This window comes from Cnephaeus nilssonii, assembly GCF_951640355.1.
Source record: "Cnephaeus nilssonii genome assembly, chromosome: 7".
NCBI classification, from domain to species: Eukaryota; Metazoa; Chordata; class Mammalia; order Chiroptera; family Vespertilionidae; genus Cnephaeus; species Cnephaeus nilssonii.
In genome coordinates, this window is record NC_137078.1 from 63,262,176 (window position 1) to 63,279,551 (window position 17,376).

Sequence of the window (17,376 nt, forward strand, 5' to 3'; positions counted from 1 at the left end):
TTGGGGAGGGGGACTTTGCAGGCAGTGGTTTTGTGCTCTTGAATTTGAAGGACTTTGATTTTAGTTAGGGTTTCAAGGTTGTAAGCTGAGTTATTTATAACAGCAAAACAATGGAAATAGCTAAAACAGGAGAATAATAAATGATGCAATAAAACATAATTAATAAATGTTTAAAATAGCTAAACAGGAGGATAATTAATTAAATGATGCAATATCCTTTCCATAGAACACCATGCAGTGATTAAAATGGATTAAGTTGATCTATATTCATTGATACAGACATTTCTCCAAGATCTGTTGTTCAAGTGATAAACTGGAAGTCACAAAAAATACATACAGTATTATGTCATCATGTTACACCCCCCCCACACACGCCAAGTACACCCAGACTTTTGGTTGGTTGAGAGGCAGTCTCAGTGATAAGAAGATTTTTTTTTTTAACATAAACGCTTTATTAACAGTGGAGCATCTTCCCCATGGGCTATGTGGTTCACTCAGACAGCCAGGACCCAGACACAAATTCAGCGCGGCCTCTCGCCTCTTGCTCTGCTTCCAATAGAGTGAGCACGTGGCCCTGGCGCACAGGGCCTTTCACGTTGCGGATGATGGAGCGGCTCGTGTGGTCCATGAATTCCACGTGGACCTGCGTGCACGGTCCCTGGGAACCGGTCCTGCCTAGCACCTGGGTAACCCTGGATACTTGATAGGCTGCACACGACTCGTGTCCATGATGGCTGCAACAGTCGGGCAGAAAGGATGAGAAGATTTTAAGTCCCTTCCAGTCCTAGATTTTGTAATCCTAAGAAATCAAAGTTATAGTTCATTTTAAAAAACACATGCTTTGAACCATGTAATAGCACTGTAAAACTTTATGGAGAGACATAAAAGAAGACCTGGATAAATGGAGACACATGTCAGTTTCCTGGATTGATAGGTTCAATATTGCAAAGGTATAAATTTCCTCAGAATTAATCTGAGTTTAAAAATAGCAGCAATAAAAAAAATCAACATACGAATGCATTTTTGGTGGGGAAGACTTAACAAATAGTTCTAAAGTTCTTGAAGGTCAAATGTGTAAGAAGAGCCAGGAAATACTTGAACATGAAATCGAAATCGTAAAGTTAGAATACGTTGAATCACATACTAGTGCCAGAATAGAGAAGGGAACAAAAGGTACAGTCCAGCAACAGATGTGGATACTTAAGAGAATTTAGTATATAACAAAAGTGACACTTCCAGTCAGTAGGAAAGTTTGGGTTATTCAGTAAATTGCGGGGATGGCAGTTACCTTGCTCAGCCTCCGCAAGGGATGGGCACATGTAGCTATTTGTTGTAAAAGTCCCCTTGGCCTAACCATTCAGAACATATTTTAGACTATATTTTTCTGTCCTACCTTGGAAAAATTGGTAAATATATAATTTTGGGAGTTGACCAGCTGCCTCCTGCACGCCCCAACTGGGGATCCAGCCTGTGCCCTTGACTGGAATCAAACCCAGGACCCTTCAGTCCGCAGGCCAACACTCTATCCACTGAGCCAAACCAGCCAGGGCTACTTCATCTTTCTTAAAATGTGCCTCTCCACAAGTCATGGGAAAGCAGAGAGTTCTCACATTCCAGAGGCTACTATCAGTGCAACTTCAGGGTCAAGAAACCTTTAGTCTTTTGGAAGCCGAGTCTTTTTCCTCTTGGCTGGCACTGCCTACAAACCTGCAGCGGGCGCAATCTTACCTGGATCATTCTTTATATCACGGGGCTCAGGTAAGTCAGGTTCCAAGACACCCAACTGAAGCTGTTCCCAGGCAAACAGCCCAGCCCACTGCCACGTCCCTCTTCTGGCCACGCGGTGGCGGCAGAGCGCCACAGTCTGCACAGTCGGCGCAGGGCCCGCCGACCCGCAGGGAGGACGACTTGGGGCCGGGGCGCAGACTGCCCGGAGTGGGCGGAGCAAAAGGCTCGCCGGCCCAGCGGAGGGCAGGAGCGAGGGGCGGGGCTCCTGGCGGGGAGTGCGCTTGCGCCGGGTGCGGTGGGCGGAGCCGTGGTGCTTTCGCCACTGCTGGCGTCCGTCCGCGTGGGGACGCCTTTGCCCTGCCTTTCTGAGTTGGCCGGGCCCAGGGGTGGGGAGTTCCAGGAGCACTGGGGTGAGGATCGGGGGTCCCTGGGGACCCGGCGGGGTTGGGGTGGCGAAGACTGGGGTGGAGGCGGGGAGAAACGGAGGGGTGCCCGAGCGGGAATGGGGAGAGAGGGGTGAGTAGAAAAGGAATAGGTGGGCAGAAAGCGTCATTCTTCCCCCTCCTCTTGGTGTGAAATGCAGGACCCCGGGTGCTGCCCGGGCACCGCGGGAGTTGCAAGTGTCAGGTGGCCGAGCTTTCCGGGAAGACACTCCGCTCCTCCTCCTCCCCTCCCCTCCCCCCTTAAGCTTTCCTGCTGGTCTGCGGTTCCTGTTTATCTCACTGCCCCGCATCCTGCGCCAAGTCCCCCGGGGACTCCGCTTCCCGCCGCTGGAGGCGCCCTGGCGTCACGCCCTCTCCTACTCCTCACTCCTAGAGAAACAAGTTTTCCTGCCTGAACCTGCCGATGAGAAATAGAAAAATTCCTGTGCAAACTTCTGCATAAGCTTGTCTACAACAATCACTTAAGGAAAAAAACTATTTAAGTAACGTCACTTGCTTGTGTAAAGTGGAGCGAAGAGTTTTGTTAAGCCACGCGGGCCTCAGGGAGATTTCAGTCCGCGGAGATGAAAAGACCTCATTTGGAATTCAGGGCTCGGTCAGTGACAGCGGCGCTGACCAATGCCCAACCCCCCCTAAAAGGATTTGGGTGCAAATCCGCATTCTCAGCCGCGTGGAGGGGAGGGTGCAGTCTGACATTTGGAAGCTTAAGAACCAAGTCTGTTGCCTTCCAGTTTATTTTTTTAAAGCCTTCCATCATGTGTGTACTTTGCTTGAATGATTATTTTAAAGTACATGCCCTATTTTTGCCAATCTGACAGCTGTTTCCATAGAAACTAGAGGAGAAATAGTCATTTTCAGCGGCGTTGTTAAAACTGTCTTCCAGGCTTCAGCTGTGAGTGCCAGTGAGTGCTGTACTTGCTCATTCTGAGATGGTACTTAAAGAATTAAGGATCTGAAATGTTCTTAGAGGCTAACAATCCAAGTTGTTTAATTTTCTCACATCATTAATTTCGTAATCCTAGATGTCTGCCAGCTATGTTTGTTGACCCCCTTCAGTTCTTTGTAGTGGATGTGTCAGCCCTGGTGTTTTTTTTCTTCTGCTCTGTGTAGTCTAGTGAGGGGCTCTTTGAAAATGTGTAGATTTCTCTCCCATTCTTCCCCCTTTCTTAAGGATAAGCCAAGGATTATGAACTATCAGGCACCATTGCTGTTCTAGGTGACCCTTGATTGTCAGTGATGTAAATGGTAAAATTTTTTAAAACTTATATTGGTATAATGTTATACGTTCTGTGTCAGTAGAGCACTTTTTAAAAATTTCGCAAAAATCCTGAGAGATGAGCAGAAGTTTGCGTGGCAATGGGCAGAGCTAAGTAGTGTCAATAGACGTGTGTTGTCCTAGAGAGGACAGCTTTTCTGAGAAGTGCGAGTACATCAGTGGGTCTGGAGCTCAGGAGTCGGTGGAGGAGCGGTGGGGAAGGTGCCTGGAGAAATAGTGGGAGGCCTGGTCTGCCATGTTGGAGGAGTTCATTGAAGCCAGTGGAAACCAATGGAAATTACAAAAATAGTTGCCTTTATTGGTTTGGAGGCTCACAAAAGTAGTAATAGATGCTGTAAAAATTTAAACAGCACTGAGGTATATATGATGGAAACATTAAATCCCTTACAGCCACCATCCTGCCACCCAAAATAACCACCATGAATAGTTTGGTGTACATTCCTTTAGATTTACTTATATTTGCATATGCTACCATAGTTCAGCATTACCATTTTTACAAATTGGGTAGAGATTTTTGGCTGTAATGTTTCCGGTGCTATTCCTGGCATTTAGAATGGCATATGGTATGGCAGGTAGTACACTTCTAATGAACTATTTAATGAATGAATGAAGAACATGATTCAGAGATCAAACACTGAGTGGGGTCTGGCTATGTTTGTTCAGTCAAGGTGGTTACTTTTTTTTTTTAAGTTGGTTGCTAACATTTTTAAATTCATAACTTTCACATAGAGCCTGATTTCTGGCTTTCCTTGAGAAGACTGGAACATTTGGCAACACAAAGCCCAAATTCCATTGTTCTTGTTGGACCTCCTTTAGGTGGGCATGAATCTGTATTTACATCAGTATGGCTCTGCTAATATTCACCTTCATTGCCTAATGTCCGGGGTGTTCAAACCATTGTTTATTTATTCTGTCTGTATCTTTAGTTGTTTTAGGTGGGAGGATGCGTCTGGTCTCACGCCATCTTTACCCCAACCAGAAGTGCCAGTGTTTTTCTGAAAGAAATAAATTTGTATTTAAAAAACAACAACAACATCTTACAAGTTAGGCTTATAAGCGTTACCTGCTTCTCCCACCCCCTCCCCACCCCATTACTGCCAATACTGTTTTTATGTAATCCATTTCTTATCCCCCAAATAATTTAGCATTAAAATAAAAATAGGTGTCTGCCCAGGCCGATGTGGCTCAGTTGGTTGGAGTGTCGTCCTATACACTGAAAGGTTGTGGGTTCGATTTCCGGTCAGGGCACATACCTAGGTTGTGGGTTCCATCCCCGGTTGGGGTGCATAGGGGAAGGCAACTGATTGATGTTTCTCTCTCAATAACATGTCCTTGGGTGAGGATTAAAAAGAAAAATAGACTTCCTCCAAGTAAAAATAAAAAATGGAAAGAAGAAAAGTTTTGAAAGTACATGTTGAAGAATAAGAAAAAAGTAAGTGAAGCCTCTGCGGTTTGTATTGCTCAAACGCACTGCTGCAGGGCTGAGAAACCCCAGGTAATTTAGTGCGAGATGTGTTAAAGGAAGGACTGGCACACCTAGTTCCTAAAGTGTTGTGTTTCCAGTTTGGTAAATAAATATTTTCCAGAGATATTTATAGTTTTTTTTTGTTGTTGTTCTAGATAATCAAGCAAAAGAAAGATGAGCTTTGTCTATGGATTGCAGTCTGCTACTAGAAACTGTGTTTCCTCCCGATTTAACTTACTGACCAACTGGAGAAAATGTAACACAACAGCTATAACCTCACTGGACTGTCATCAAGTCCAAGTTCACCACATAGTAAATAATATTGAATGTAAACTGGGAGTAAAGCGGTGTAATAGGTTGACTTCTCTGCCTGGAAACTCTTATTTCTACAGAACTTTTAATAACAGAAGGACAGGATACCTCTCGAGTCTTAAAAGCAAGGGCAATAAATGTACAGCACGGCGTGACTCTTTTCCAAGACAGAAACTGATAGAAGAAGTTGCAGTAGGTCCTGCTCTTTCAGTATTGCATCCTCTAAGCTGCTTTCCCATAAGAGACATCAGGAGTTTCCACACTTCTCCACGGTGTCAAGCTGCTCCCATTCCTCTCTTGTGGATAATTCTTAAACCAGTGCAGAAACTACTGGCAATCATTGTTGGCAGGTAAAATGCTTTAAAAAAAAAATAAACTTTTGTATTAAAGGATATTGGTAAAACTACACTTTGAAGGAAAATTCGTTAGATTTCCCTCTCATATTTAGCTCAAAGTTAAAATTCAGTTTTGTTATATAGGATTTAGTAATCTTGAAATAATTTACTGCATATTTTAAAAATTATTCTTACATATCTCACATAGGCACTTTTTAAAAGATTGACGTTGTATACATGATTGCAAAAAGAATCAGAAATGTTGATTATAACTCATAGATAAGAACAGTGCTTTACAAACATCCCATTTTTACTGTATGGGATTTGAGGCAGTGGATCACGAAACTGAAGAATTTTGCTTATTTAAGAATGAGCTTGCCTAGACGGATTGGCTCAGTGGTTGAGCCGAACCGTATGTACCAGGAGATCACAGTTTAATTCCCTGTCAGGGCACATGCTGTGTTGCAGGCTCCATCCCCAGTAGGGGGCGTGCAGGAGGCAGCTGCTCAATGATTCTCATCATTGATGTTTCTTCTCTCCCTCTCTCTCTCAAATCAATAAAAATGTATTTTTAAAAAAGAATGAGCTGTTACACCTGAAACTAATACAAAATAATATTGAATGTAAACTGTAATTGAAAAATAAAATTTAAAGTTCTCTTAAGAAAATTAAAAAATAAAGTGAAGGAGTTAATATTAAAAAAAAAAAAAAAGAACAAAGAATGGGCCCACTCCTAGCCAAGTTAATTCTTAAACTATTAATATTTACTTATTTTTTTTCTATTCTATTTTCAACAAATCTTTATTGTTTTCTCTTGGTAGTTCTTTATAATAATTAACATTTTTACAGCTAAATGGCAGTACTTTATATTTGATTTAACTTCCTCTCCCCATAAGCCTGTTTTCTCTTATTGGCTCCATGAAGATTGAAGAAAGGTAAAGTTAAGCATTATCTCTTCCTAAAGCTTTCTTACGTTTAATAACAGTGAACTTTCTTCTAGCCTTCTTACTTTCATACCAGCCCAATTTTGTTTTTATCAAAATTGAAAACTTGTACCCTGTAATTTATTGTGTTCTTTATGATTTGGCATCAGCATGCAGAAAATATACACCTAGATTAGTTCTCAGTTTAAGTAACCACTGTCGAAGAAAACCAGAACTCGGCCATAGTTAAAGCAGTGAAAACAGACTTTATTCTAGAGTCTTGTAGCAGGGGAAAGAGGGCTCAGTGTAGAACCAGAGTCAGTTCTGAATACAGCATGGGCAAGTAGAAATGCATTTCTAGCCGAGGAACAGGGCGGGGGTCGGCGGATGGAAAATGAGAGGCAACATTGGGAGTAAGGGGAGATTCTGCCTGAACAGACCTAACAGGATTTTGCTGAAGGCAGGTGAGGGTGATCGGGTATCACCTGGGGGCTGGTGAAGGATGCAGCTCCCAGTTAGGTATCCCGGGGTGATCAGATATGGAGGATGGGGGATTCTGGCTAAAACTGGAGAGTGCAGCGTCTGAAAGTGAAGGCCTCGTGGAAGAAGAGTTCAGGAGACCCCGAGTTGAGTTTGATGGAGGAAAGAATCTTTGCCACAGGTCCGCCTGGGTTCTTGGGCCAGTAGCTCTTTTCCATCCTTTTAAATTATTTATTTATTTTTAATGTTTTTATTGTGGTTACAGCTGTAAATTTTCTTTTAGAATATGTTTTTTTTTAAAAAAAATAAATTTAAACCAATAATGACAAGTCTTGTAAAGTTTTAAATAGGAAGTAAGTATACTTCATAGGCTGGTTTAATCTTTTCAGGTTGAAACGCTTTAGACTCTGGAGTTTAGAGGCATTTTCGGTGTGACAACAAAATTAAGATAACTTAAAGAAGTTATGTTAGAAAATAAATCTTCGTCAAGAGAATGATGTGCATGTTTTATATTTTTGTTGTGCTTTTACAGATGAACTTGCCAGGAAAATATGTTTGTCCCAGTCTTGAAAACATTGCTTGTTGTCAGAATGTCTCTGGGCTGTGATAAGCATCAGGGAGTGTTGTTGCCGGGTAGAAATGGGAGCTCCCCAGGTGTTATCTATAAAACCACTGATTTCCTTCTTTTCTTTGCTTCTCCTCTTCTTATTACCTGTCCTTTGTCGTGTTCTAGAGGGGATGGAGTTTCTGCTACTGAGCAATACTTATCTCTCAAATCAGTGCTCAGGTAGTTTCTCTTGTTGAAGCTCTGGCAGCTTATGCTGGGGGTCTGATGAGCAGTGGGGAGAAGAGAATGGTGGTTCAAGGTAGAGATGTTCATGTGGGCACTCCATTCCCTATGACGTGGTCAAGGGCTCAGACTCTGGAATCACATTGCTTCATTGCTTGGTTTTCCTCTCATCACCTCTATGACCTAGGACAAATTGCTTAACTTCCCTACGTCTCCATTTCTCTCCTGTAACGGTTCTTATGAAGGTTAATGAGATGACATCTGTATAATGATTAGAAGAGTACATTGTGTGTGGTCAACAGTCAGTCAGCGTTAACTAGTGGTAGTTGTAGTAATATACCCCCTCGTTTGACGTTTACCTTTAAAATAACTGAAGAAAATTAAAATGAACATTAGACTTTTTAACTATAGCTCTATTTGGTTAATTTTTTCATCAGTTAGCTAAGAATTTTATACATTTCTGAAAAAACCATTTATACCAAGAAATATCATAAATTCAAGTATTTGATGACATAAAATTCTAGCAGTAAGCATTTCGTTTTGGTGATATGTGCTGATACTATTATCAGAACCTTGAATTTTTCTTTTCGCCCTAGGGGCATAAGGAAATGGTGGCACGCACTTCCTCCCAACAAGAAGGAACTGTTTAAAGAAAGTGTAAGGAAGAACAAATGGAAGGTATTCCTGGGGCTGAGTACTTTTGGATTGCTCTTCGTAGTGTTTTACTTCACTCACCTGGAAGTGAGTCCAATCACAGGAAGGACCAAGCTACTGCTGTTGGGGAAAGAACATTTCAGTCTTTTAGCAGAACTGGAATATGAAGCAGTAAGTAGTAAGAATTGTTTTAAATTAGATTGCTTAATATAATACTGAAAGCAGGAAAGGTTCTTAAATATTTATTGTAGACTTTGATAGGGAATTAGCACCCCCCCCCTCCCCCGCGTGCTCCCCACCCCGCAAAGGCTCAGACCTTTCATATTTAGTATTCCTACTGACGGTCTTGCTTTCCTCCCATTCACCTAGCTAACTCCTCTTTACCACAGGTCAGCTTAAATGCCACTTTCTCAGGAGAGCTTTTCTTCATTATCCAAACTGGGTTAGGCAGGGGCTACATTGGGCTCAAGGGGGTCTCCTTCGTATTGACTGAATTATGGATCAGCGCCTTTGCAGTGTGCCCAGTGCTTGGGGTTATTTCTCCTACTTCATTGTCTCTTTGCATACAATGCTTTTCCTTGAGAGCACTTACCGCATGGGTAACAATTATTTACATCATTACTTATTTGCTGATCTGTCTTCCTTGTTAGAGTAAGCTCCATGGGGGCAGAGGCCCTATCTGTTTTGTTTATGATTTTCTCTTTAGTATAGTGCACAAAGCAGTGCTTAGTATATATTGAGGTCTATAGTCTTGAATGTTTGTACCTTGAAAGTTAAGTAGAATAAAAGGTTTTTTGGATTCTTTTGTAATATCAGTCTTGACAATTTATGATAGTTTTTGAACGCAAAATAAAGTTGGAATTTAGAACCCTTGGCTACTTGGAGAGGATAACTCAGGTGGCTAAACATTTTGCACTACTAGTGAGCTCCTCGAGGGCAGATCATCTTCTGTCGTCAGTGCATAGCACGTACATAGTGTGTGCTCAATCAGTGTTCCCGTCTCATAGCCTCCCTGGATAGCTTTGTCAGGGTTAGAACTTTATCTCTTTTGTTCCAACTGAGTTTCCGAGTTTGTCAATGGAAAGTTATCATTAAGAAGAGAAATAACAATGGTGTTTTTTTTTTCACTAGAACATCCTTCCTAGTAGAATTTATACAGAGATTTGAGATGTTTCTTAGAATATAGTCTAGTCAGAGGCAAGTTTGAAGAAAGTGTTTGGGAAATTCTGACATGGGCCAACTTCTACCATTCACATTACCAAGAAGCTTTAAAAAATGATATACATGTACATACATGTATTTTCTTCTTTATTTCTTTTTTTTTTAAATATATTTTATTGATTTTTTACAGAGAGGAGGGATAGAGAGGGATAGACTTAGAAACATTGATGAGAGAGAAACGTCGATCAGCTGCCTCCTGCACACCTCCTACTGGAGATGTGTCCGAAACCAAGGTACATGCCCTTGACTGGAATTGAACCTGGGACCTTTCAGTCCGCAGGCCGACGCTCTATCCACTGAGCCAAACCGGTTAGGGCTCTTCTTCTTTTTTTTTTTTTTTTTTAGGGCTCTTCTTTATTTGTTATTTTTTAACCTACAAATTTAATACCTGCTTGGTACGAAAATTCAAACACATGTTCTTATAGGGCTGTTACTAAGCACTGTCATTGCAGTAGTTCTTCCTTATTCGTGGTTCCTTTTCTTTTTAGCCTCCATTCTGATTTTATTAACAGTTTTGGGTTTACAACACTTGGTAGGGTAAGCATTCCCCAAGCAGACAGAATATCTTTTTCCATCAAACATTCAGGTAAAGGAGACAAGTTATTTGCATAAGCCTGTTTAAACATTCCAGCTTTCATAATCCATCAACCCTTTCATTGGGGAAAAACCTTGATGTTCTCTCAGTCAAATTGTGGCTCACACCAGGGCTTCACCAGTGGATTTTGGTACCACAGTTTGTGGGGCTCCCATGTCAAGGAGTCCAGAAACTTCTCTACCTCTTGACCCTTTTACCCACTCTGATGTAAAGACTTTGGGTTCCCAGTGAGAGGTTGAGTCAAGAGACCCATGTTTTTTTTTTGTCAGCCTTCATCTTGATTCATCGCCCTAACTATTGCTTGAAGGAATTACAGGTCAGATTTCTCATTATAATCTTTGAAGCTTGGCTTTCAAAATGTCTCCAAATAGGATAAATAAAGTAGACTTGTTTGGGGCTCTTTAATTCTGGGAGTTCAGTAGGGGGTCCTTTTGGCCTGCTTCACCTTGGGTAGTTCTGTATTAAAACCTTTGCTTGAACCCCATCAATGTCTGTTTTTTTCATACCTAACCATTCAGCATAATATAGAGAAAATAATGTGCCCAGTAGTTCTAAAATTTTAGTAATTTCTTTTCAATCTGTGTGAATGAAACACTTAAAATTAATGAAATGTGGGATTTTTTTTGTAGAGGTTTAACTTTCTTCTTAAGTATAAGGTGTTTTTCTATTCAGGAGGTTATGAAAATAATTTTCTTTTGTATTTTACTTTCTTATATGAAATCTTTATGTTCTCTAGGCAATATTTTGTTTTCTAAAATATTTAGAAAAATAGAAATAATATGTAAGCATTTTATTTATTTATAGGCTAATAGAAAAGATGAATGAAGATTTTATCTGAACTAATTTATGTGAAAAAATTTACTTATTAGAATTTATTCAATTTGTGAGAAACCACATTGCCTTTGCAAGAAAATTCAAATTTGAGAAATTTGAGTTCTTAATATATGCGGATTTTTACATAATTAAAAATTAAAATGTTCAACAATAAGTAACCATATAACTCTCATGAAGATATAAACATTTTGTCGAGCTAAAACTCTTAACAACTAATTTTCTTTTTAATCTTTCAGTACATGGAAGAATTTAAAAATGATATGCTAACTGAGAAAGATGCCCAGTACCTGAACATTAAAGAAGTGTTTTATCATTTAATTGAATGCAATAAAGATATTCCAGGGATCTCTGAGATCAAGTGGATCATTCACGTGGTTGATTCCCCCGATATAAATGCCTTTGTGCTTCCAGTAAGTAAATGTTCTCAAGCCTGATTTTTAATTGTTAAATTTAACTTTCTTGTTTTCTTATGGTGTTCTAATTGCTTATATTATTTTCTTTATGGTGCAGAATGGACATGTGTTTGTCTTCACTGGGCTTTTCAATGCTGTGGTTAATGTGCACCAACTCGCCTTCATTCTGGGCCATGAAATAGCACATGCAGTACTTGAGCATGCTGTAAGTACCTAAAGTGAGCGCTCCATTGTTGAAATACTGTAGTTAGCAAGTGAAATCTTTTAAAGAGCTGAATCTTTTCAGGTTTCTTTTTCCCCCCTCTTTCTTTTGGATGGAATTTTAGTTTCCAGTTATTGTCTTATTGTTACCTGAAAAAATATGATTGTCTAATTTGGGGAGTTTTTATGGTGTTTAAGTATTTGATATTGAATAATTAGTGTTTCTCTTAAGTACTATTTTTATCACCTGTCTCTTTTGCTAAGAAGTAATTATTCTCAACCTCTAATTATTTCAAATTAGGTTTAAAATTTTTTATAATTATTAACATACTGGTAATCTAGTCAGAAAATTAATTGTAGGAAAGTGATATTACTATTTAAGTGGGTAAATTGGTTTTCTTGCTTTTTTTATTCATTCTCTGAGGGTAGCTTGGAGCATCTTTGAAAATGTCTAGAAAGATATGCCATATGTAATTAATGCAGAGAAACAATAATGATACCTTGCCATTTTACAGTTTATTGAGCTTTTTAACACGTACCTTCTCATTCATAATTTTAATGCCATCCTCATGAGGTATGTATTTAATATCCCTATATTGTCTATGAGGAAACCAATGTTTAAGAAGGCTCTAAGTAACATCACTGATGTGACAAAGTGGAAGAATTGGGACTTTAACCCAGATCTTCTGTTGCAAGTCCATCGTTGCTCCCTTTTACCACAGTTACCTGGTTGTTGGCAGCACTTTCTTATAGGTCGCAGAATTCAGATTGATTCATGTTCCTGTGAAGGCACATCTGTTCGTTTGACTTGGTGTGAGCCCATAGAAGTTTATATTTATTTACTCATATTTTATTTTTATTCATTTTTATCCATTTATTTATTGATATACAGCACAGGGAATATAGTCAAAATATTGTAATAGCTTATGGTGAATAATGTATAAGGTATATAAGTGTTGAGTCACTCTTTGAAACTAATATAATATTGTATGCCAATTATACTTTAGTAAAAGTTTTTAAAAATATGCATGGCTCTTTTGTCCACATAATTAGAGAGAGGTATATTCTCTTTAATTGGAAACATGAAGGTAAATAGTGAAAGGATTGTGAAATGCTATAGGAAATGCAAGTAATATTAACTTTAAATGGAAATGATAATATTACTAATTTCTCTAAAATTCATCTCAAATTCTACCTATTCCTTAGAGTATTAATAAGATGAGGTGGGCCAAAGTTGTGCTTATCTGAAGCACAAATAGTAAAAATCTTTATTTCTTCTGAGTTGTAGGAAAAATTTAAAAATATTTTCTTTAAACATATACAAGAATAAATCTGAGCAGTTAAAATAGATTTCAAGAAATGGCTTCAGAACTATAAAATCAATTAATTTTGGCCATTTTTAGCATTTAAAAGCTGTTACTATTTAGTGCATTGTTTTTCTGGCATCTCATTCAATGCTGCATTCAGCATATTGTTACCATCTCTGTCAGTGCAAGAACAATAATTAGATGAGACATGAAAAGTAAATAGCAGCCTTAAAAATAGAAAACAGTTACTAATATTACTTTGGCAGAGGTCTTAGACATGATCAACACTGTGTTTTCTCTTTTAGGAGTCTCCATTTTGATTTGATGGAGCCTTTTATGTTGTATTCTTTAGTCCACAAATAACATAGATTTTTCTGTATAATAGCAATTATATTCTTCGATAATTAATAACAGGGATTGTTCTCTTCTATAACAACTTCATCATTTGGAATTTTACTCTTTCATGCTAAAATAATTCCATAATTGTTTCTTATGGCCCATCATGCTTTTCTTTTTTTAATCCTCACCCGAGGATATTTTTTCCATTGTTTTTTAGTGAGAGTGGAAGGGAAGGATGGAGGGCAAAGGAGAGAGAGAGGGAGAGAGGAAGAAACATGGATGTGAGAGAGACTCATCAATTGGTTGCCTCCCACGCTGGGGATCGACACTGCAACCTCAGTACATGCCCTTTACTGGGAATTGAACCCACGACCTTTGGGTGCGTGGGCGGATGCTCTAACCACTTAGCAACACGAGCCAGGGCTGACCCACAGTTCTTACTGTGAAACAAAGAATGCTTCAAGAGGGCAGGTTATATTGTAAAGAGAAATATTCTAGTGGTTATTTTAGGTTGTCAGCCATGTTTCACACATTGAAGTAATGACTTCTACATTGTCGGTATTAGCAACATTGTCCCATACCTTCACGTGAGGGATAGTATATTTTGGATTGCAGTCAAACTTTATTGTGCTCAGACTGGTGAAAATAGCAGTTAAGCTTTTATATTTTAAAGAAGACACAGTTTTCAGTCTAACAATGAACAATCCTGTGCACTAAACTTATAAATATTATTACTAAAAACAACTATTTTAAGTAAAGCCTTTTGTGATTATTGCTATAAGTAAATACAAAAATTCAAAGAATCCAGTTTCCTGGTGAGAAATACCAAACTTTTAAAATTGCAAACTCATGTAAAGTGAATCATACTTCATATATTACGTCATGGTGGCCAAAATATTTTTATTTAAAGTAAACTTCTAATTTTTTTTCTAAATTATTCCTTGTTTTAACTGCTTCATGTGTTAGGTAGTGTGTAGTCTCTGTCCAAAAAGTATAATAAACACATTTATGTGATTTAAAAAAAGAATTAGCAACTATATTAGAAACTAAAATTTCTTGGGTTTGATTCCTTGTCCTTTTTCTAATAGCTGTGTAAATTGGGGGCAACTTTTAACCTGGCTCCATCTTAGTTTCTTTAACTATAAAATAGGGATAATAGTACATATTTCACGAGATTGCTATGCTTGTTATTATAAGAAACCAGAGATTAATGAGCCTGTCATTGTATCTGAGTGATGGTAAGTGGCTCAGTATATGTGAGTGAATGAATCTATCCTACCTAATAAAAGGGTAATATGTAAATTACCATCACTCCTCTACGCCCACGATTGGGCCAGCAGGAGGCGCAGGGGGCGGGACTCGGGGTGGCCGGGGTAGCCGATTGGGCTGGCGTGACGCTGAGCTCGCGTTGCCAGCAGCGGTGCGAGCTCAGTGTCTGCGCCATGGCTGTGCTGCGGAACAGAAGGGGCCTCTGGGGCAGTGAGCTCATGTCCCACTGCGGACCATCAAAAGCAGGGGAGCTGGGTGCCTGGTGCACCAGCAGACAGGCACCCAGCTCCCCCACGATCGAAAGTGAAAGCGTGTAGGGGACCCTACATGTGCATGATTCAATCATGCACTGGGCCTCTAGTATATATATAAAAGCCTAAGCGTTCAGTCGACCAGTTGCTATGACTGCACTGACCACCAGGGGGCAGACGCTTAATGCAGGAGCTGCCCCCTGGTGGTCATTGCACTCCCACAGCAGGAGTGCTGCTCAGCAAGCTTACAGAGCAGCGGCAGTGGCAGGCGCAGTGGGGTGCAGCACCAAGCCCAGACTTGGGCTCCTCCTCAGCCGCCTGCCACTTCATGCACTACTACATCTCTTGGGGGATATCGGACTGCCGGGGATTGGGCCGAAACCAGCAGTCTGACATCCCCCGAGGGGTCCCGGATTGCGAGCGGGCACAGGCCAGGCTGAGGGACCCCAGTGGTGCACACGTGCACTGGACCTTTAGTGAATATACAGTATAAGTATGTAAGCAAGGGATGGAACAAGCACACTGGGAAAGGATAAAGCACGCAGAAGAAAAAAAACCTTACAATAGTTTGTGAAGGTCGTTAAATGTAAGTTATTTAATGTGATTACACATGACAAACTAGAAAATGTAAGCATGTGCTGTCTCAATTTATTAAGTGTAATTTTCATTATTGTGATTATTCTCAGGCAGAAAAGGCCAGCGTGGTTCATTTATTGGATTTCCTAGGTCTAATTTTTCTCGCAATGATTTGGGCTGTTTGTCCTCGAGATAGCTTGGCAATTGTGGGCCAGTGGTTGCAGTCTAAATTGAAAGAGGTAAGTCTGAGACAATAACTTGAATTTCTAATGGCCTGTGGTGAGGATATTTTAATGTTACTGTAAAGCAACAAATGTCAGAAATGTTTTAACATATTAATCATGAAATCTGGGGACTAATTTAGTGTTTTATTGTTTTCTCATTTTGGGGGGATATTCTCTCTAATGATGGAGAGAGATGGGTTGGAAGAGCTTAGCCACTTTTGGCTTTACCTTCAAACTTTCCACTTTTGTTTCTCATATAGTGACTGTGGTGTACCCACTGAATGATTCTCTGCCCACCCCCCCCCCCAAATATTTGAGTTTTCATGGAGAACTCTTAAAAGCTGTAAACTTCTATGGACACAGGGTTGACTGAGCTACTTTATCACCCTTACCTCCTCAATCCTAGTTAAACTAACATTGCCTAGAAAATATTGAAAGGACAGTCCTGTTAGGTGTTTTGTTAACTTTTGTTTTGGTACTTATGTATAGTGATAATCATCTCAAAATGTGTTGTCTCTCATTTTGTTCAAAACAGCAATATTGAAAGTAGGTTCCGCAATCTTGCTTTGTTAACTATGATTAATTATTTTATTTTACATCTTTTTTTTCAAATTTTTCTTCTTGTCCTGGGAGGTTTGGTTATTTAGGAACAATCTGTTATTTGTTTATTTAATGATTTGTGGAGCACCCATCAGAGTGCCATCTGGGTGCTGTTTAAATCTAATGTGTAAAATTCTTTGAGACAAATTGCTTTAGAAATTGGATAACTAAGTCTTTTATTCAGTGTTACCATATCATTTGGCTTCATTTATATTGAAATAAATGTTCTTAAAAGGAAAAAGAAGGAATGGTTATTGCTTAGGTTATAGGATCTCATCTTTTGAATTTTATTTCTGTTATGATGTGCTGGGAAGTCAAAGGAGTTAATTTAGTTTTTTCGCTATCTATCAATAGATAGCCTTTTCCGTAATGGAATCAGAAGATTTGGTCATAAAGATAACTTGTAGCTATTTCTTTTTTGAAATACTTGATGAATTCTGCTATTTCAGTATAATTCTTTAATTTAAGAATTAAACAGAAAATAAAGTAGGAATTACTTCTTTTGGAACCCTTTTACCCCTAAATCAAGTGTTCTCCAAACTTCAGTGACAAGGAAGTATTTCTAGAAAGCTTGCCTGTTGTGATTAGAGAGAGAGAGAGAAGCATGAGTATAGTGAAGTCACTAAGGAAAGGGGATTGCTGACATTTATTTGCAGGAGAAAGGAAGAGAAGAACGAAGAAGGAAGTGCCCTCACTTAACCATTGGGGAGCTCTATCTTGGTAATCTTAAAGATCTGGGAATAGTGTAGCAGCCCTCACAGAGCGCAACGAGGCAGGGGTTTGAGAGTTATTAATAATAATTGTAGTAGCTAACTCTTATGAAATGCTTACCATATGTTAGGCACTAGGATAAACAATACACATGAATTATGTATAGGGGTTAAGAATACAGGCTCTGATCAGATGAATTTAGACTCTTTAGATCTAAACTCTATAGAGCCTGGGCAGGTTACTTTACTTATGTAAGTCTCAATTTCTTCATTTGTGAATTGAGATTACAATACTGGCTAATTTAAAGCATTGTTGTGAAATGAATGATACATTTTAAGCAGGATTTCTCAATGTAACCCCAGCCCTATTGATATTTTTGGACTGGATAATTATTTTTTATTTAAATATTTTTATTGACTTCAGAGAAGA

At 39.3% G+C, this 17,376-nt stretch overlaps 1 protein-coding gene and 1 pseudogene across 5 annotated transcripts in view; one reads left to right on the forward strand and one right to left on the reverse strand.

The window, feature by feature from the left end:
* Window positions 1-411: 411 nt before the first annotated feature.
* LOC307103232 (small ribosomal subunit protein eS28-like) lies at window positions 412-729 on the reverse strand (annotated as a pseudogene). The gene has a single exon. The product of its transcript is annotated as a small ribosomal subunit protein eS28-like (transcript).
* A 1,300-nt stretch (window positions 730-2,029) lies between these two features.
* OMA1 (OMA1 zinc metallopeptidase) overlaps window positions 2,030-17,376 on the forward strand; it is a 43,699-nt gene continuing 28,352 nt past the window's right edge. Inside the window, exons 1-6 of one of the 4 annotated variants that reach the window (XM_079776183.1) lie at window positions 2,030-2,138; window positions 5,068-5,574; window positions 8,349-8,577; window positions 11,293-11,466; window positions 11,567-11,674; window positions 15,523-15,651. In XM_079776183.1, the coding sequence (XP_079632309.1) occupies window positions 5,087-5,574; window positions 8,349-8,577; window positions 11,293-11,466; window positions 11,567-11,674; window positions 15,523-15,651 (1,128 nt within the window). In that variant the 5' untranslated portion in view covers window positions 2,030-2,138; window positions 5,068-5,086. Of the gene's footprint in view, window positions 2,139-2,952; window positions 3,410-4,900; window positions 4,943-5,067; window positions 5,575-8,348; window positions 8,578-11,292; window positions 11,467-11,566; window positions 11,675-15,522; window positions 15,652-17,376 lie in introns of those variants that run through there. The other 3 variants (XM_079776184.1, XM_079776185.1, XM_079776186.1) reach the window with 3 other exon arrangements.